This window comes from Clarias gariepinus, chromosome 12 (assembly GCF_024256425.1).
Source record: "Clarias gariepinus isolate MV-2021 ecotype Netherlands chromosome 12, CGAR_prim_01v2, whole genome shotgun sequence".
NCBI classification, from domain to species: Eukaryota; Metazoa; Chordata; class Actinopteri; order Siluriformes; family Clariidae; genus Clarias; species Clarias gariepinus.
In genome coordinates, this window is record NC_071111.1 from 24,935,681 (window position 1) to 24,956,699 (window position 21,019).

Genomic DNA, 21,019 nt, shown 5'->3' on the forward strand with positions numbered 1-21,019 from the left:
ATAAAACAGTGTTAAGCAAAGGGCAGTGTGAGCAGTATTTAAAAGACTGCTGCAGCAATTGCCCTTTCTGCCCATACACCAGTATGCCACAGTTGGTGTACTACCACATAAAAAAAAACATTTCCAGTTGGCAGTGCACCATGATGGTGAGTTAAACAATTTTGCTTTTGTCACTTTAGTTCGTTTACTATGGTACCAAACCGGGCAGTAATGCTCTGTGCATGATTATGTATGTCTGAATTTGTAATGGAGTGTTTGTTTTATTTTAAGGCATTATATTGGCCGATGATTGGTGCAGCCCTACTTCCTACTGCGTCCAGCAGACTCAGCCTCAGTCGTCCTGCGTCCAGCAGACTCAGCCTCAGTCGTCCTGCGTCCAGCAGACTCAGCCTCAGTCACCTGCATTCCTCCCAAAATGCTCAGCAAGAAGGACTGTAACTTGCAGCCAATGTAATGTAACCTTGCTGGCCAAGAATCTACGAACTCATATAAGGCGGCATCATACTGACAAAGAAAATGCAATTACACCTGAGAGGCACTTTCAATCTCAGTGCATTGATGAAAAGATTGGCCTTTTTGCAGTTGAAAAGGCTTTCCATGGTCAAGCAACACCCATACATGTCATAAAAAATACTTGGGGGCCAAACTATCATTCAGCTTGCGAAAATAATCAGTGTGTTTTAAATTCAGAGTTTGCGCACAACGCTGGAATCTTACCCTTTCGAGTGCTGCCATCTCCAATCACTAACTTTCTGTAAAACTGTTACTGTTGCAACAAGTGGCAAATACTGCAGAGACACCTTTGTCTTTCCAGGTCACTTGTGGAAGTTCATCAACAAAGTACTTAATTTCGGTTTTTGAACCAACAGTGTCCTATTACAGCAGAATGGGAAGGGTGATGGTGGCATATGATAAAAAGAAAAACAACTGGCATTGTCCTTGTGCCCGACCTCTGCAGTCATGCATACACAAAGTGACAGCAAAATGGCATCTTTTCCAGATGATGCAACAACTCTTCAAGAGAGTAAAGAGTTCAGAGGTCCTTAACACTGTCCATAAATCTGATGAGACCAACGGTCAGGATGTGTCATATCCCCCAAACTCTTCTATTATTAAAAAGATGATGGAATATTTGCTTGAAAATAAGAAAATTCCAGTGGAAATTTCACAGGACATCCTGCAAATGCCAAAACACACATTTCCAAAACATCTAGTGCCTGAGGAAGTTGAATGCAGATTATGCAAGGGAGTTTTGGGTGAGCCAGTAATGATAACTTGCCGGGCGAAGATAGTCACTTTTCACGGAGTAATTCGGGGTATGTCTTTTTTTTATTAATATTGCTTGGATAAATATTTTTTATGTTATTGTTTTAATAGATAATTTATTTATCAGTAAATTATTGTTTTCTCAGGTGTATCTACTTATTACAAGTTGTGCCATAAATGCAACCTCACATACAGGTACCAAGAATGGAGGGATGGTTTGCACAACTTCAATGATCATATAGTCCTCACACTGCATTTGTGTGTGGTATTCAGAAATTCTCTACAGTTACAATATCAAGAATGATACCTGCTGCTGTACTTATGTACTTATACTTTAACAACTATTTTTTTTATTTTTGCTAATAGCTCAGATTAAACATTTTATACTGGTTTGGGTCTTAAATAACTAGAAGTGCTCTTATTTTATTTTATAGTTTATTTCCTAATGTTTATTTTTAACCTTTCTTCTCCTCTGTGTCCTTCCAGAATCACACAGCTGTAGATAGGGTTGTGCAGATAATTGAGGCCACAGAGGGAGAGTCTTTGCCCAAAGGGGACCTAATCATGCAAGCATGTCTGCACTTCGAAACTTTATGTGATTTGGACTACATGTACTCCTGTGTGTCCTGTGGATACACTCCAAGTACCGTGATTATGGACCTTCATAAAAAAGGAGTGTTTAGCATCCCAGGTAAGTATAAAGTTATTATATATTAGTTGCATTGGTTTCTTATTTCTGTTTCTGTCCTGTTGCTGTGTAAATTAATTCACATATTAAGCTTTCATTTGAGTTTTTTTATTTTATTTTTTATTTTTTTTTTATTACAGTGTGGGAGAAAATTCTTCCACCTGTTGATGTTGCTGTTAGATTAAAATATCAATCAGTTAACAAATCATTAACAAAGAGAATTAAAGAAGAATTAAAGAAGATTACGCCACGCAGAGCTGGATGAAGTAAGTCAGGCTTTTATTGCAGCAATAAGAACCCAGATGAGCCAGCCTAGCCATGCCTTGGATCAGAACCAAAGCAGTGCCAAGTCCAGACTGAATTCACAGTCAAAATCACACACCTTTTATACAGTTTCTGAGAGGGGGGATCTCCAGTCTCCTCCCCTGTACCTTCACCTCGTTTGACCACAGCAAAATTATAATCCATTATAATTCAGTTTTTATCAATTAATTTTTCCATTAAAATTACATTTCTCTTATTTTGTACCATTATGTCATACACCTCGCTATCTGACTCCTCTCCATGCTCATAACTCTTTCCCTTTATATTTACACCTCGTTATTTGATTTCTTCCTGCGCTTATCTGACTCTTACTATGCTCGAAACTTCTCTCCATTATAATACATCTTCTTTAATAATTATTTTCTATTATCTTTACACTTTTCATATCTTTTTATAAAAATATAGGGGTGCCGCTTGTTTTCAAGGCTTTTTCCTTGTTTTTCTTTGGTTTGTTCTTCATTTTTCAAGAGACCAGCCATGGGTAAGCATCACCTTTACACTATTTTACTTATTTGCCTTATTTTACCCCATTCAATGTTTTTATACATTTTATTCTATTTTATAGCCAACTGCGACTTCTCCATTGATGACTTCATCCCTTTGGATGATTCGGACAGCCAGGGCAGTTCAGATCGTGTTCCTTCTGAGGAATTTTATTTCTGTTGATGCTTTTACCCTGGCCCCTTATGTTTTGTATTTTACGTTGGGCTTTTATTCTTTGTATTTTATATTATTACCATGTAAATATGCCTTTTTATTCTTTGTCCACTCTTATTAAAATATTTTATTCACAAGACTAGCTCTGTGTCTCTGATTTTTCCTATTTCTTATCTGCCCGTCCAGTTTGCCCACATGGCCATCTTCACACACACACACTGTCTCGCAGGGAGATCCCCTGATTCTTTCAAGTTTAGTTTCAGTGTATAGTTTATTACATAGTTTCCCGTACACCTCGTTAGCCCCTCTTTTTATCTGGTTTCTAGTTTCTTGTGCTTATCTGGTGTCTGTCACCTTATTATTTCTTCTGTCCTTGGGTTTTAGTTGGTTTTTTCCAGGATTTTATCCTCCCTTCTTTGCCCTTGGTTTTTTCTATCAGTTGGTTGTTCCTGGTTTATTCTACAGTTCTCAAGAGACAGACCATGTATAAGCATCTCTTTATTTGGTAAATGCACATACTTGTTTATTTTTGTGTCTACTTTTATTAAATTCAGTATTCCTAAAACTAATCGTGTGTCTCTTGGATATTTGTCTATATTTTTACTTAGACATGTATACGTGTATCCAACACTTGTTTCAATCCTTCATTAGGCCAAGTCCGACACCTGGCACCTTATCTTGTCTTATCTGGGTCACTCTAACCCTTACTGCTATGTTTTACAACCTGTCTGCTTTTCTCACTTAACCTCTATATTATTTCACTAAGATTAATATTATGTTGATTAATATTATTATTTTGTTACATTGCTGCATACACAAATATATTTAATTAAAATATGCTTACAACAGTGAGTGAAATCCCATCTCCACCTGCAACTTACGATGGTCATGTTGACATAGAAAAATTTTGGGATTCAGTGGCAATGGACATGTTAAGCAGGGGGTTTTACCCAAGTAAGTTTTGATTATAGATATTTTTTTCCAGAATATCCCATTTTTATAACTGCTTTTGATATGAAGCAGGTATGAAAACAGAAAAATAAAACAGGCAGCCAGATTTGTTTTTTCTGTTTTCAGCATAAAGCTTACTTTTGGTTAATGTTTTATTTCTGAAAAAGCAAAATTAATTTTTGTTCATCTTAGCCCACAAATTTCTTATTAGTTTAAAGCATAAACATTTGATTTATTCATTTTATTATAATAATTTTTTTTTTTTAAATAAAAAACAAGACTTTAATGTTTTCTGCCATTATGTTTTTCTAGCAGATTAATCTTGATGTAAAAATTTATAATGTTTAGGCTAAAAAATCTGACAAATGGACAGTAAAGATTTTTTTTTTTTTACTATTTTATCACTTTTTGTATGGTTATTTTATGTTTGTTGCATTAAATTTCTATATTTTTTTTCTTCAAGGTGGTAAAGAAAATCCATTTACAGTTTCACCAAGTTATCACAACTGGTCCCCATGGATAGGTCCAAACACAAGGCAATCAGCCATGGTACTGTATTAAACACGGAGAGTGCAAAAGTACATTCTCCAGATGGAGGAAGTGACATTGATGTGCCTTTTACTGAGAAAAGGCTTGGAGATAAGCTACTCCACCTTAAGGTACATATTTGTTTAAATTGTTTAGTGTTTTGGTTTACCATATAGTGCTATTATAACACTGTTGCCTGTATAGCACGATGGTGTGTATTTACGTATGTATATATGCTGTCAGAAACTGATTATACTACTTACAAATTTGCATACATGATCAGATTGCAGATTTGAAAAAGCTGTGTAGAAAGTGTGGGGTTGATGCTGTTGGTTCCAAAATGGATCTCGTCCTCAGACTTGTGATAAAATGTCAAACAGAGTCACATACAACAAGGTGTTTGAAAAGGTGTGGGGTGCTGTAGGTAAGTTTTTTTTTTTTTTTTTCCTTTTCTTATTTTTCTCTTCATATGTATTGTTTGAATGGGTTTTTCTGGTCTTTCAAAAAACGTGTAGGTTTTCATTTAAATGTTTTATGTGCTTTCAGGTGGTGTTGGAGTAATCATGTGTCCGTGTGGTATTGTATATTCTGTCAAGTTCAACCTGAGAGCGGAGAGTCCCCGTGACTTTGCTGATCTTCTTTTGTCTTGGAAACATTTTCCACATATAACGATTTATGACTATCCAAGAGGGTTGGTGGCACACACAAATAAGCGAAAACCACTTCACCCACCTTTCCATCCCTTTGAGGGCAGAGTACAAGACCCTACCCCTGAAAACATACAAAAAGCAAAAGAAGGGAAGTTAAAGGTTCACCTTCCCTGGCTGGCTCACAAGAAGACGCTTGTGGATCCTGACTGCCACCCAATCACTGGTTCCTCAGAGCACTCAGATTATTCAAAGACAACCCAATTTTTGAATGAAACCCTAGATGTGCAAGAAACACCTGCAGGTTGAGCTTGTTCTTTAAATCAATAAAGTTTATGTGCTTTGCTTAATATTTAAGATTTGTTTATATTTTCTACTTCTGTACAGCTGTCCAGTCCCAATGTGACCCTGGGTGGTGTTCAGGTCCTGTGGTAACAAGCCTGAACTCTGTTAAAGCAAGCAGAACATTTTGGGGATCTATCTAAATCTGGGGCAACAGCAGTTGGTAAGTTACATTCAGGAATTTTATTTTGCAAAATACAGTTGATCCACGTAAGTTTTTTTATTTTATTTTGGTGGGTTTTTTTTTTTTTTTTTTTTTGAATCCTAGCTTAATAATGCTTTGGATGTCAGAAAATTTCCAGATGAGCAACTTACAACTGTATACAACATAACCCTAACACGATCAGACCTGTGCTCTCTAGGCCTGGAAAAAGACAGAGGGAACGGTAAACAGCTAAGACACATAATATTTCCATATAGAATTGATCAATGATGTTTATGTTGAGTTTCCGTTATTTTTATTTTTTATTTTATTTTTTATTTTTTTTTTAATTACAGGTTCTCAACTGTTGCCTTAAAGTGCCAGAGACCATAGCAAAATCACACGTGATAGAGTCTGTATTTTGTGCTCAGATTGCTTAAGCTGCTTAAAGGGATAGCTTAAAGTATGTTTTTTTTTTTTAATACAGAATGTAAATGTTTTTGTGCCAATTCATATCAAGTTGCTACATGGCCAAATAGGATGCTTGAAGAGCAACTTTTACACTTGCCTGTATGTATTAGTCACTTTTAAATCCTGACAGCTTTTCTGAGTTTTGGTCATGACCAATATTATTTTTTTAAAGCTGGATACAAACATTGACTGGTTTATCTTCCCAACCTGGGTACCAGGACATTGGATGGTTTGTGTAAGTAATTCTTAATCTTTAACCCGTTTAACTTGTGATTTACTTATGTCTGCTTCTGCCTGAATTTGTGCTGTATGTAAACAATTATTATTTTTGTCAATATACTGAACTGTGTCCATGTGTGATATTACAGGAATGCATCCTTAGTTCAAATTTAAGCATATCTACCCAAAGCAAGTGTTTTGCAGTAAAGGAAGAATGGAATATTTTTCTTAAAATGCTAAAAATGTATTCTCATCTACTTTTTGATTTATAAACTGCTGTTGTCATCTTGTTGTCTGGTGAATGTATTGTCACATACTCACAGATTATGAATCCGGGAAAGCATGACATTTATTTCCTTGATCCTCTGCATGGTGAAATATTCAGTCAGGAAGGACTGAATAGGCTGCAGACAGGGGCTTCTCGAGAATTAAGTGCGACGGAAAGACTGTGCCTCTACTTGGATTCATACGGATTACATAATAATATATTTACTAATTTATTAATATTTATTTTTATTTAACTTGCTTTATTTAAAAGTAGACCCTTTAAGATTTTTATAGATATATTTCTCATGTCGGTAAGTGAAGTATTCGCGGAGTTTCAGTCAATTTTAATGACCCGTTTTAGAAAGATATTGGTGGGTATGGGATATTTACATACCCTTTATAAAAAGTACAAAAACTTTTTATCTTTACTGAATGAATTAATACATTAAATAAGAGTAAACTTTTTCTGTTTCATATCAATAAATATTTTTAAAAAAAAATTGCATTTTTTAAATGTCAGAATTAAGCGAGGGAGAATTTTTATGTAATTTTTTTTAACATTTCAAAGTCAGAAGTATACATACACTATGTTTATTATGTCTTTAAACAAAATGAAAACCCCAGATGATTCCATTCTGAGCTTACGAAGCTTCTAATAGGTTAATTGATTCCATTTGAGTTGATTGGTGGCACACCCCAAACACAGAGCCTCTTTCTCTTTCTTTTCACGGTCATCTGTTCAGACAATAATATGCAAGTATAAAAAACATGGGAATGTACAACCATCATACCAAATGTTTTTTTTTGTTGCGAAATGAGGAATCAACCCCAGGACAACAGTAAAAGACCTTGTGAAGATGCTGGCTAAAACTGTTAAGACAGTGTCATTATCCACAGTAAACGAGTCCTGTACCACCAAGAGCTGAAAGGTTACTTTGGGAAAAGAAATCCATTACTTCAAAACCACTATAAAAAAAGCTAGACTGCAGTTTGCAACTGCATATGGGGATAAAAATATTGTGGAGACATGTCTTGTGGTCTGATGAAACAAAAATCTAACTATTAGGCCATAATGATAAATATTATATTATGATGAAAAAGGGCAAAGCTTTGAAGCCTCAGAACACCATCCTAACTGTGAAGTATGGGGGTTGTAGTATAATGTTGTGGGGTTGCTTTGCTGCAGAAGAGACTGGTGTCCTTCACAAAATAGATGGCATTATAAGAAAAGTATGTGGATATGATAAAGCAACATCTGAAAACATCAGCCAGGAACTTAAAGCTTGGGCGCAAATGGGTCTTCCAAATGGACAATGACCCCAAGGATACCTCCAAATTAGATACCAAGTGGCTTAAGGATAACAAAGTCAAGGTATTAGAGCGGCCATCACAAAGCCCTGATTTCAATCCCATGGAAAATTTGTGGGCGGCACTGAAAAGGCGGTCTAACTGTTTAAAATACCTGTAGGCTAACTGAAACATATTTTATTAAATAAATAAATAATTAAATACTCACTTTCAAAGAATAAAGCGTCCACAAAATAACAATCTTTACCTCTTTATAGCATCAGTCCAACAGGTGGGAGTCTTATACAGTAAATCATGTGATTGCATCTCAATGAAGGTAAATTACTGGCTCAACTTGATTTTTTAATTTTTCAAGAACACAGTGTTACCTGTTGTCTCAACAAATATCTCTGTAAGAAGTTCGCCCAACAATACAGTATTAATTCATTCAACATTTGTCTATTTTTTACAGTGTGGGCTGCAGGTGTCCCAATGTATTAATGCTCTTGTATTAGCAGCACACTAAACACTGTACATTCTTTGTCACAAAATTTGATAATGCACGTGTAAATTTCAGTATTTCAAAAGATTTTTTAAATATAATCAAAATGGTTAAAATTGAACAAGCTTAAAGGATCCTGGCTAAAAAAAAAATAAAATAAAATAAAAAAAAGCTGAATGTCCTAAACCATACAAGTTTTCAGTGTATTCTTTCAGTAAACATCCTGAACTGAGAGACTTGGTTTCTGGCAATTTATTGAAGGGATTTGTTAGCCACTTGTCAGGCACACACACACACTAAACTTACACCATTTCATTTCACTTTTATTCATAATTTCAGTTTTTTGTATATTTTTAACCTGGATGCTATAATCTCTAAATACTGTATTTTATTGATTTTCATTTTGACTATCAATCATATTTACACTCATTCCATTTATTATACCTATATTGCAATACAGAATCTTGTTTTGCAACTTTGTCTGGGTCGGCTTTGCACTCTAAATGAACTTTGTACTGGTCGGCTTTTTAATGTTTTAACTGTGCTTATTGACACACCTTCACTTGTGCGCTTTATGTTTGGGATTCTTTTGGTATAATTTAAGATATGTGTAGTCCCAGTTGTGTTGTTTTATATAGCTCTCTGGTCCTGGAGGAATGTTATTTCATTTCACTAGGTACTGTAAGTACAGTAAATAACAATAAAAGCCGCCTTAACTTCTGACTTTGTCTTATCTATAAACATGCATTACATCACACAGAAAGCACAGTTTCTTTATTTATTATATTTTATTTATTTTAGTTATTTCAAACTTGCTTCCTCTTGGTTTTTGAATTTAGACTTTAGCAATATTTTCTTTGTGTATGTAAATGCTCTTCACTATTAAATATAGTTAAAGTTAATACTTTTTTTTTTTTTTTTTTTTACTGTGCAACTTCACCAAGTATTTAAGTGATCTCCATATTTATTTTTATTTCTTCCACAAAGTGGAAAGTTCGGCACAGTCCTTACAGGTTTTAACAATTTGTTAAAAAAGTAATTTTAAAAATTTCAGTAATTTCAAATCTCCTTAATTGCAGGACAGTAATTTGACACTTCTGAAATTGTGACATTTTGTCTGGAATCTTTTGTCAAATGTTTAATATATTTTAATAAATTCAAATTAAAAGTCAGTATCATTTTAACAGTAAAAAAGGTTTCTCTGAATTTCAAACTTCATTAAATAAGTTGTAGCTTTTTTTCTTGTAAATTATAATCAGCGTTGGGTATAATAATTTTGTAATCTAATTACTTTTTCCAATCATGCAGTAATATAACGCGTTATATTTTAAATGCACGTAATTTAATTACAGTTACCTATTGTTGATGTATATATGATTGCATGTAACAGTACCAACACATGACCAAAAGGTGGCGGTGTTTGGCGGGTGTATATAAGGGAAGGTCCCCCCTTTTTTCTCTCTCCACTCGGCTCTTGAAAACTGCGGTAAAGCCAGCCGCGGTTCAGAAAAACACGGTCAAGCCAGCCGCGATTGATTTTAACGTGCGCGCATATTACAGTGATTACGGTACACAGAGAGCACGCGCTTTCAGAGGGCTTTTCATTAAGACGCCCAGGACTGAGAGATAATACAAAATGCTCGTGAATTTTTACTTGCTTATTTATTTGCATTTGCGATCATTAAATGATAAAAAAAAAAAATGATATAAGATATGACTGCACTTTAGAGGGGTACAAAGACCCGGTTTCTAATAAGTAGAAAAAAACAATGATCAGTTCTTATTCAGGACGTCCCACACTATGCAAATAATATTAAAGAAAATCCACATTCATCAGGTTCATCAAAAATAAATTTCACATTTATTGTAAGTAATGCAGTAAGAGCATGTGTTTTATTCACAATAAACAGTAATTATTATTATAGACAAACACAACAATACTTTAATTACTAAAGCTTACTGTGACACAGATTACAATGTAATACATGTAGTTAAAATGTGTATTAATTGTATTAAGAACACAAATCTTGCTGGAAAATAAAATCATCATCTCAGAAAAGCTTGATTATGTGTCAAGTGACGCCTGAACCAAAAACAATGTCAGGAGCATCTGTGCAGGGCTAAGGAGAAAAAGTACTGGTCTCTTGCCCAGTGGTCCCAAGTCCTGTTTTTAGATGAAAGCAAATTTTGCATTTAATTTGGAAATCAAGGTCCCAGAGTCTGGAGAAAGATCGGAGAGGCACAAAAGTCAAGCTGCTTAAAGTCCAGTGTGAAGTTTCCACAGTCAGTGATGGTTTGGGGAGTCATGTCATCTGCTGGTGTGGGTCTATTGTCTTTTATCAATTAAACACAGCTGTATACCAGGAAATTTTAGAGCACTTCATGCTTCCTGCTGCCGACAAGCTTTTTGGAGATGATGATTTTATTTTCCAGCAGGATCTGGCACCTAAGCTGTGTCAAAGCCTGATTGCCTCCATGCCGCGCCGCCTTGATGCTGTAATTAGAGCAAAAGGGGGTCCTTTAACATTAACACGCTTTTCAGAAGGCCAACATGTGTTTTAGATCCTTTTTTTATTGGTCACATGAAATATTCTAATTTTGTGAAATACTAGATTTGTTTTGTTTTTTTGTCTTTAATCTATAATCATCAAAATTGAAACAAATTGTAATGCCAGGCTAGCAGAAGGAGCCCTAACCCTACACTGACTGTTACCACTCTCTCTGCTGCTTCTTTGGTTACTTCCTGTTTGGCAGCTATATAAAGAAGGCTATGCCAAACAGAACCTTGCAAAGTATTGTTTTGCTGTTGTGGATTCTACTTAGCGTTTTCCCTGTTTGCTCACTTGGATTTTGACACTTGCCTGTCTTTTGGATTATGCATTTGTCTTGCCTTGGATATACTGTTTGCTGGTGTTCGACCCTGCCTGTCTTGACTACGATCTGTGTAATAAAAGCTCGCACTTGGATCTTACAACGCTGTTGTCGAGTCCCCCTGTTACAAAAAAATAAAATGATTGAAATATTTCACTTTGTGTGTAGTGAACGAATATAACATACAAGTTTCACGTTTCGAATCAAATTACTAAAATAAATGGACTTTCCCTCGATATTCTAATTTTTTGGCACATACCTGTATTTGAAATGTAGTGCAGCAAAAATGACAACATTATGCTTTTGAATGTAGTGAAGTAAATGTTTTCCAAAGAAAAACACTGGTACAGATTATTTTTACATTTAAAACTATTTCAGTACTGTCCAACTCTGATTGCAATAAGTTGTATGTTAATACAGTACCTTTTTGGCTGTCTTGAATGGGAAACCCTTTTTAAGTGGTGACACATAAATTGCTTTCCTGCGAGGCTTTCTTTGTTTCCAGCGCTCGACATGTACCCTGTGTGTCTTTAAAAATCAGAGTCATTGGAAAGATGAACCAGTATATAACATTATTTATACTGAAGGTAAACATTTGGAGAAAATCACCTTTTTCTTGCGTTCAGAGTCAGAGAACTCCATTAATAGAGCATTATGGGTGTGCTAATAAATGTAAACAAAGTCACCAAGTCTTGTAAAACGGCGTCTCTGGAATCGTATTTTCTTCAGATCCCACTGACTTTTCTCCATCACACCCTGTGTTTTGTTGTCCTCTGTGTAGTTCTAGATTATTTAAAAAATGCTTGTGAAAGTATAAATTAATATTTCCTTTAGCAGCACATGTACTATGTATCTCAGAAGACAATTTCATTGTACAACATTCTTAAACATGTACCTGTGTAGATAAGTCTCTGCAGCGCATAAAGTTGTTGGACAGACATTTGTAGGCTGGTCCTTTTCCACGGCGGCCAAGATCACCTAGACAATTTGAAAGTAACCCATTTATACCATTAAATTATATAAGTAATAATTCACACAGAGTATACAACATAATAATTCAAACTTTTCACACTGTTGAGCGTTTTCAAAGTGAGGGGAATGTTTTTCATTTGCATACAGCTACTTACAATTCACATATCTGACATTCTTCAACTCACACAACCTCATACACGTACAACTAAAGTCCACTTACCCAACATAAGACCAGACCAGAGAGGTGCCTGAGGTAGGAAATATTTTAACAGGCTAGGCATGAATGTAGGTGAATGATACTCAATTGTCTCCCCATTTTCACATACAGGTGCATTTGCCATTATTTCTTCAAAATGAGTGTGAAATGGTGTTGGTCCCACTTTAACCTGCAAATTAATAATAATTTTATTCTGTATTTAAGGGGGAAAAAAAACTACTAGAAACATACTAGCATTGTACCATTATCCCTATTTCAGTATGCCATAACCACATTAAAATAACCGACTTGAAAGGCAACCAGAATATTAGGCTGTGTCACAAACCTGAAAGTCATTGTCACCACAGTAACTTCCTTCATACATGCCCATTCTCTCCATCCTGTTCTGAAGATTTTGGAGGTGCTTTTGTACATTGTCACCACTATGGGAGCTGGAGAACATGACTGTCATGCTAATAATGATGTCATCCATCTCCATCAGTGTGGCAGCACTTGTCAGGAGTCCAAAAAGATGCATGGACAGTCTGTAGTGTTTTGGGGAACTGACAAACAAAGGACAAATGTAAGTTTAACATATAGTACTGTCAGAAATTCTGAAAAGTTAATGAAGGTACAGTAATATGCTTACATCTTAACATTGTTTTACAGTTTTTTGGGATTTCTCAAGTGAACAGTAATGTTAAAGCACAACAATACACTACATAAACTGCCAGAACATGTACCCATATTTTCATACTCATAAATAATTCATCGGCTGACACAAACAAGTAGGGAACCACCTTAAATAATTTGGAAATATTTGCTAGTACCTAGGTTTGGTACTGTTATTTCATTCCTGTTATTTATGTTAATTTCCATAATTTCACTACAAACAATAAAAAAAATAACACTTTATTTGCCTAATTTAATATGAATTCATTGTTACTTTCCTAACTGTTAAAACATAACAAATACAAACTTACTGTTTCTTGCAGAACACTTTCGCATTCTTCATAATGTGGCTTAGGCAGCGATGAAGAATTGGCATCTTCCTGATATCTTTGAACCATCCAGTGATAATATCCAGTGATGATGTCATAGTACATGCAGATCAATCTCTCCAAAGGAAGTTTGCAAAAAGTGTATGCAATAGACTGCATAAGCACAAGGGACCCATCACACATTACCTTACTGGTCTCCGCACTGATTTTTTCCCAAACAACTTGTAATAATCAGTTACATGATTATGTAGAAATGATTCCAGAAAAAATAGTACAGATGCAGTGGTGTGGTGGCAGGTTACATAAGTTGCTACAGGGATGGGAGAGCGGCCTTTAATAGGATGTCTCACCATCAACTCGTACACATATATGGGTGCTGATTCTCCTTGTACTTTCTGTATAATGCTTCCTGTGGCATCGATATACACAACATCATCTCTGCATCTCTGATGGAAAAGCCGGGTTTGTGGCTTTGGACCATAGCATTACTCCTTTGGGATGTAAGAGCACCTTCTGTAATACATTATTATCTTCATCTGTTTTTTCTTCAAACATTTTCTGAAGACTTAACAGTTCATTGTCATGTCTTCTGAATTTTTTCCGTGTTTTGAAAGCTATATTTTTGAGGACTTCAGGTGTGGGTGCTTGGTCCCGACATCCTGATTCGAAGACACTAGGTTCGATTTTTTCCAGAGACTGTAAATGTAAGGCTCCTGGAAGGATTGTCTCTAACTGCTTGCCCATAATGTCTCTCTCATCAGCTTGTTTGTAATTCAGCCATACTATGGCAAACCTCCACTCCCTGAAATGTCACCCAGGCTTTCAGAGTACTCTCGTCATGTACAATCACTTCAATACAAACAGGGCAATCTGCAAATCTGCAATAGGCCAGGCAATGGAATATAGGCCCTCTTCTTTTTGACACTTTCGTTTTGACTGGATGCCTTTTAAATGCTATGCTGCAATATGGGTGGACAGAACGTATTCCTTTTACTATTACATTTGTCCATTGTAGGTCTTTGAACTGGTGTTCAACCTGTTGTTTACGTCGGTCTGTCCAATCCTTTCTATCAATAATAAAAATAAAAAAAACATGGGCCTGTCGGCAAGGTATATTTTAAAAAAAGGTTGTCAGCTGAACCACTGTCCGCAGAAGAAGGTGCTGATGAATTGTTAGAGTCCTGTGTTTCAGTGTGCTATATAAAAAAGTGACATTACGGACAATTAAAAAATGAGACTCTTGAAATGCAGTAAGTAAATTCTAGTAAGTGTAATGGATATACTGTCTGTTTACACAAATTGAATCATTGTTGTAAATTACTTTAAAATGGGCATTAGATAAAAAATAACTGCATATCAAATTTGTTGAGTCAATTTGCAAAAAGATCTCACCCTAGCAGAAGGAGATTCACCTCCAACAACATTCTTGCCCTCAGACTCTATGTCGGTTTCATGTGGACTTGAAGGGCTGTGTGCAGGAGACCACTAGAACATACAGAGAAACACACAAGTTAAAGTGTTTATGAGGTAAGTGTATGCCATCTGTATCCCAAAAATCTTTGATATTACCCTGGGAGAAGGAGACTCAGCTTCCCCAACATCTCTATCCTCTGGATTGCCAAGAGAAGGCTCCTTGGAAATACAATGGTGTAATTTGTAAGATGCTCAACCCCAGACAAACCAAATTGAAGTATTATTAACAAAGACGCTAACTGAATGCAACACCAAAATTAGTGTGTAACAACATATGCCCCAGACAATAATTACTATGTTTTTACTGTTTCATTACTTGATTTAATGTCTATGCATCTCTATATTACCTTACACGTTGACCCATCGTAAGTATAAACTTGAAAAGAAACTTAATACACATATCCTCATCCCTGTTCTCTCGTTGAAATATTACCTGTAGGTGGGCCTGTGCAATGTTTTTTAATCTTACTTTGTTGCAAAGAGAATTTGGAATTTGCAAAGACTGGCAAAGTGTTCCCCAGGTGCCAGTAGGGAGATAAGCACTTTCATCTTTAGCATGGCCTTGTAGAGCATGCTTTATGCCATGCGGCGTGATCTGAATGTTACGGCCCTGTGTGTGGAAAATGTAAATATGACAAACTTTATTAATAGACTGATATAACTGAAACCAAAAAAAATATTACCTCATAAAAGTAATATGATGTCATTATTAATGTCATCTTACCTTTCCAAAGGTGGAAAAGAAGTATGTTCTGGAGGGCAATGAAATATTTACAATAATAGTAATGAACAGCAAATTACTATTACAACACATTTTATTTTAAACAAACTTATTTAAAGGCTTTACTGAAAAATCTATGCAATATTTCAGAGAAACTCTACTTACCAAAGTCTTCGTCCAGGCATGACAGTATTTCTGAAGGTTGAAGGGCGTGGCTCAAAAAATATACATTATAAATATTATAAATATTGTTATACTACGAACATGTACAGATATTATGTTTGTATAAGTTGAATTGAATACATTAACTTAATTTTTTAAGCATTAAATTTTTTTTATCTTCTTGTAATAATGATAAAAATAGAAATTTTGGGATGCAGCAAGATGTGTACGCAGCGTCAGTTTGATAAATATGGACAGTCATTACAATAATGTAATCGCTGTTTGTTATAGTATGTATGTTCAAATAATTATTATATTAAACCAAAAAGTTATTTTCAATGTTTTATAAATCCCTATGTTTTTTATTTTTATTTTTTGTAATGCTTATTTATTTACCTGCTTAAAATGAGGAAACTGAAATAAGACTTAAACACATTGTTGCCCTTTACTGGACAAGTTTACTTTTACAGACTTTCGCTATCATTTTTAAAAACACCTGTGTTAAACTGTTAGGCCCCAAAATAAAGTGTAATACATTGTGGGAAATTCAGCCATCAACCTTCCTTTTTTGTTTCTAAGGGCTTGCATTTAAAATTAATTATAAAGAATACTAGTATGTGTAGGCAAAGGCCAGGGAAACTTTTTAGAAATATGGTTTTCATAGGCATTTTAAGGGTAATAATGTCACATATCTATAAAACGCTGCAGTGAAATAGTTTGAGATAATGTGTGCATATAGTGTGGGATGTCCTGAATAAGAACTGGTGGTTGTTTTTTTTCTACTTATTAGAAATGGGGTCTTTGTACCCCTTTAAAGTTAATAATGCCCCATATCTCATAAATGCTGCAGTAAAATATTTTAATATGAGGTGTATATAGTATGAGATGCCCCCTATGAGAATTGGCCGTTATTTTTTTTCAACTTATTAAAAATGGTGTCCGTACAGGCCTCTGAAGTGTAATATTGTCATTATTCTTGATATCATCTTTATGATAATTATTGATTTCTTATTCAGACTTTTAAACCTATTGTAAACTTATTTTGCTATTTACTTTCATTGCAGACGACATTACACCTAATGAATGCACTCCAAAATAACAGAAATTATAGAACAGTGACAAATGAATACACAACTGAGGGATTTAAAATGAGTATATAATTTATTGTCTTCCATTTGCATATCATTTATCTGTAAACACAACTACATTTACAACGACTGTAGAAGAAGAAATATACAGAAAACATTATTTAAAGAAAGACAAGTATCAAAGATATCGCACCTATAAACAATAAGGACATGACACCTTTTTATAATCACATCACAGTCGCGCTGGGCTTTTCAAGAAAAACGCTCTGAAAGCGCGTTCTTTTTGTGTCGTTGCTGAAACTACCGTAAGCACTGTAATATGCGCGCACACTAAAATCAATCGCGGTTGGCTTGACCGTGTTTTTCTGAACCGCAGTAACTTTCGTTTCCGATGTCATGTGCTAAAATGGCCCCCCGCCACAAACTGCTCCCCCTTATCTCATAATTATGAGATACTAAGTCATGTTTATGAGATAAGTCCCGTGATTGTTTTTATTGTGTGAATGCAATGCGCTTCCGTACAGCTCCACCTTTTTCTTTTTCTCCCATTTTCATCCATGGACATTATTATTATTTTATTTCGTCTGTCTCAAGGGTCAATATATAAAGGGTTAATATCTCTCTCTGTACATTAGAAGTGAAAGGTGTCGTGTTTCAGAACACATGTACAGTACATTCACATGCACACAAGCACGCGCTCTTTGTCAGCGGCACCCGTGCGATCGCCGCCTCATCCATCAGCGGAGAAAAGAGATGAAATATTTATTCTGTTTTTATTATTTCTGTAATTTTATAAATACTGACTGGGCCGCCCACGTGGAAAACCCCCGGTGCCACAGACGGCCAGTCCGCCACTGTTCACAAGTTTGTTACCGCTGTTTTTCCTCCCATAATCTCTTGCAATTTCCACCAAATGCAGATGCAGGATTGTGACGCTAGAGGGCAGAGTTGTTCTATTTAACAGGGTTAACATGAATCATTTCTATATATGGATGTGTATTTCTCAGTATTTGTGGGAGTGTGATTGTTTAAAACTGGACATTTTAGCCCTTGCTTTGGCATGCTTGACATAACTTAGCTCTTGGGGAAAACTGTTTTCCTATCTCCTGTACATATCTGTACAGTAATAAAAAACAATCTGTGTGTGAGTAAGAAATAAAAGAGTGAACCAATTCACTTTTAATGAACTTTTAGAGTTAGAATTTTAGATTTAACAACAACAGAGTTAAAATTCACACATAAACTAACACAGTAAAAAGAGGCAGGCAGACACAAATGACGTTATTAAACAGTTGTGCACACACAGAGATATTGACCCTTTATATATATGGTTAAAATAATAATAAAAACCACTTTAACTTTGGCTTATCTATAAACATGCATAATACTGATACTTAAATACTCTAATACTCTTCATTTTGTGTGTGTGTGTGTGTATATATATATATATATATATATATTTTTTTTTTTTTTTTTTTTTTTAATTACAGTATTTCAAACTTGGATGGATTTATACCAGACTTTAGCTAAATGTTTTTTAGGTGGAATTCAGGTGCGATTCTGGAGCAACATACCACCTACTAATACCAGGACAAATATAAGCCAGACTCGGTATAGCCTTTTTTTCTATCTTGGATAAATTACTTGTTAGTTAAAATAATTATTAATACAAGTTTTTTTTTTTTTTGTTCTTACACTACACAAATGCTCTATCAGACATACTGTACAGTTGGTACGGAAAGTATTCAGACCCCCTTAAATTTTTCACTTTGTTATATTGCAGCCATTTGCAAAAATCATTTAAGTCCCCCCCCCCCCCCCCCCCCATCCCCCCATTAATGTACACACAGCACCTCATATTGACAGAAAACACAACTGTTGACATTTTTGCAGGTTTATTAAAGAAGAAAAGTTGAAATATCACATGGTCCTAAGTATTCAGACCCCTTGCTCAGTATTTAGTAGAAGCACCCTTTTGATTTAACACAGCCATGAGTCTTTTTGGGAAAGATGCAACATGTTTTCCACATATGGATTTGGGGATCCTTTGCCATTCCTTGGGTTCTTCTTTACCTCTCTCACCAGGGCTCTTCTCCCTCGATAGCTCAGTTTGGGAAGGGTTCTGGTCATCCCAAACGTCTTCCATTTAAGGATTATGGAGGCCACTGTGCTCTTAGGAACCATAAGTGCAGCAGAATTATTTTTTGTAACCTTGGCCAGATCTGTGCCTTTCCATAATTCTGTCTCTGAGCCCTTCAGGCAGTTCCTTTAACCCCATGATTCTCATTTGCTCTGACATGCATTGTGAGCTGTAAGGTCTTAGACAGGTGTGTGGCTTTTCTAATCAAGTCGAATCAGTATAATTAAACACAGCTGGACTCAAATGAAGATGTAGAACCATCTCAAGGATGATCAGAAGAATATGAGTTAAATATATGAGTGTCACAGCAAAGGGTCTAAATACTTAGGACTTGTTGCATCTTTCCCAAAAAGACTCATGGCTGTGTTAGATCAAAAGGGTGCTTCTACAAAATACTGAGCAAAGGGTCTGAATATTTAGGACCATGTGATATTTAAGTTTTACTTTTTTAATAAACCTGCAAAAATGTTAATTCTTTGTTTTTCTATCAATATGGGGTGCTGTGTGTACATTAATAAACGAAAAAAAAAATAATAATAATTTTAGCAAATGGCTGCAATATAACAGAGTAAAATTTAAGGGGGTCTGAATACTTTTCGTACCCACTGTATATGCAGACACCACAAACTCTGTCTTGCATGGCTTTTTTATTTTTATTTTTTTCATACTCACGGCCTTTGAGTTTCCAAAAAGCATGTAAAGCCTTGTACAACAGTGGTAGTTTACTCTGATCTTCTTTTACTCAATGTGAAACAACTTAGTTGGTGTCTTCTGTTAAACAGTTGCCAGCCAAAAACAAATGTTGCACTGCTTCATGCGCTTTCTCTCTCACCCTGATACATCCATCGCTGTAGAATTGGGTCAGTCTGGGCTCATCAGACCATGTGACACTTTTCCATTGCCACAGAGTCAATTTTGACACTCTAACAAATTAAAGCCATTTTTTTGTGGTTTTCCTTATGGCTAAACAGCTGTATAGTCCCAATCCTGTGACTGGGTGTATTTGGAAATGCTCTTATTTACACTATTTAACCTAGTTAAGGTTTTTACTGTAGATTTACTTACCATAAAAATTCAAGTATTTAAGTGATCTCTATTCATATTTTTTTCTGAGCACATTTCTTCAAGTTGAAAATGCAGCACAGTCCTTTTTCAATAATGTGTTGGAAAGTTCTTCAACCAATTCCAGTAATTTTAAATCTCCTTAATTGTTTTCAGTGCTTCATGCAGGATAATAATTTATTGTATTTATTTTGTGTTTATTAAAAGTCAGTAACAGTTTAACAGTTGAAACAAACAACAAAAATAGATGATCTTAAATAAGTTGTAGCGTTTGTTGTAAATACTAATAATTTACATTTTAAAGTCTACTGTTCTTAAGCCAATGAACTCAAAACATCCTCTTAAGAGCTCAGCAGCTAATCTCTAGTCCTTCTGAAATATGATATGAACCGATTCAAAGAGTCGACTCATTCTTAATGATGCGTCGCCTAGAATGAAACGTCTTTCCTAAAGTGACTCCATTTTGTGGAAGTCCAGGAAAAGTTGAAAAACAATGTTCTTATATTAAGGAAAGTTTTTATAAAGCAGAAACTGAGATATTAATGTAACACAACAGGGCCGGTGACTAAAGGTGAGTGATTTATTTATTACTAATGACTTTATATAAGAACAATGCGGATATTGTAAATAAAACTCAGATGTAGGAAATCAGTAATACGACTGTCAGGCTGTTGATCGCCGCCGACAAACAGCGTGTTTTGTAACGGCCCCTGTAGTCCACATTATGTGGAGTTGCTGCGGTGTGTGCACTGCGGAGGTGTGCGCGTGAGGAGGAGAGAGCGGGGTAAGAGCTCAGGTGTGCTGCTCAATTCCGAAACGCTCTGCTGTTTTACCCTTTTCTTCACTTTATGTTTTGTATTATAATTTTGTGACGCTGATAAAGGTTGCGTGCTGGACGCTATTGTTGGCTCTTTCGCTCTTTCAAAGCGTCACAGTTTGTGTGCATGTGAATGTATTGTAATCCTATTCCATACGTGGGGGAAAAAGAGAAAAGATGGCGCTGAAAATTTACGTGAAAAGAAGAAAAAAAAAGCAGATGCTG

At 35.4% G+C, this 21,019-nt stretch overlaps 2 protein-coding genes and 2 long non-coding RNA genes across 6 annotated transcripts in view; 2 read left to right on the plus strand and 2 right to left on the minus strand.

Moving 5' to 3' along the window:
• Positions 1–21,019, plus strand: part of LOC128533806 (NACHT, LRR and PYD domains-containing protein 12-like) — a 605,307-nt gene that overhangs the window by 329,621 nt on the left and 254,667 nt on the right. The gene's annotated exons all lie outside the window — the stretch shown is intronic.
• Positions 1,877–4,453, plus strand: LOC128533863 (uncharacterized). Its single transcript, XR_008361414.1, has 3 exons — positions 1,877–1,957; positions 3,785–3,889; positions 4,350–4,453. It is a non-coding gene; the product is annotated as an uncharacterized LOC128533863 (long non-coding RNA).
• LOC128533830 (uncharacterized) lies at positions 10,141–13,441 on the minus strand. 3 transcript variants are annotated; one of them, XR_008361380.1, is made up of 6 exons: positions 13,314–13,435; positions 12,677–12,893; positions 12,058–12,520; positions 11,772–11,945; positions 11,586–11,690; positions 10,141–11,283 (listed from the first exon to the last, which is right to left on the minus strand). XR_008361380.1 is itself a non-coding variant. In XM_053508088.1 (6 exons), the coding sequence occupies exons 1-5, from the start codon at positions 13,427–13,429 to the stop codon at positions 11,826–11,828; spliced, it is 702 nt and encodes a 233-aa protein (XP_053364063.1). In that variant the 5' UTR covers positions 13,430–13,435; the 3' UTR covers positions 10,141–11,690; positions 11,772–11,825. The 3 variants fall into 3 exon arrangements, 1 of the variants encoding a protein (XP_053364063.1); XM_053508088.1 differs by having other exon boundaries at positions 10,141–11,690; positions 12,058–12,140; positions 12,355–12,520; XR_008361381.1 differs by having other exon boundaries at positions 10,141–11,690; positions 12,677–12,782; positions 13,314–13,441.
• Positions 14,733–15,731, minus strand: LOC128533860 (uncharacterized). The gene is made up of 3 exons (XR_008361412.1): positions 15,529–15,731; positions 14,901–15,414; positions 14,733–14,816 (listed from the first exon to the last, which is right to left on the minus strand). It is a non-coding gene; the product is annotated as an uncharacterized LOC128533860 (long non-coding RNA).

What these genes read in the sequence shown, in the direction of transcription:
- LOC128533830 (XM_053508088.1), bottom strand. Translation starts at nt 13,429, where the DNA reads ATGACATCATCACTGGATATTATCACTGGATGGTTCAAAGATATCAGG. An exon ending in GTGGTGACAATGACTTTCAG is followed by an intron (nt 12,521 to 12,676) that starts GTTTGTGACACA and finishes ATTAATTTGCAG; the next exon opens with GTTAAAGTGGGACCAACACC. An exon ending in CTGGTCTGGTCTTATGTTGG is followed by an intron (nt 12,141 to 12,354) that starts GTAAGTGGACTT and finishes CAAATTGTCTAG; the next exon opens with GTGATCTTGGCCGCCGTGGA.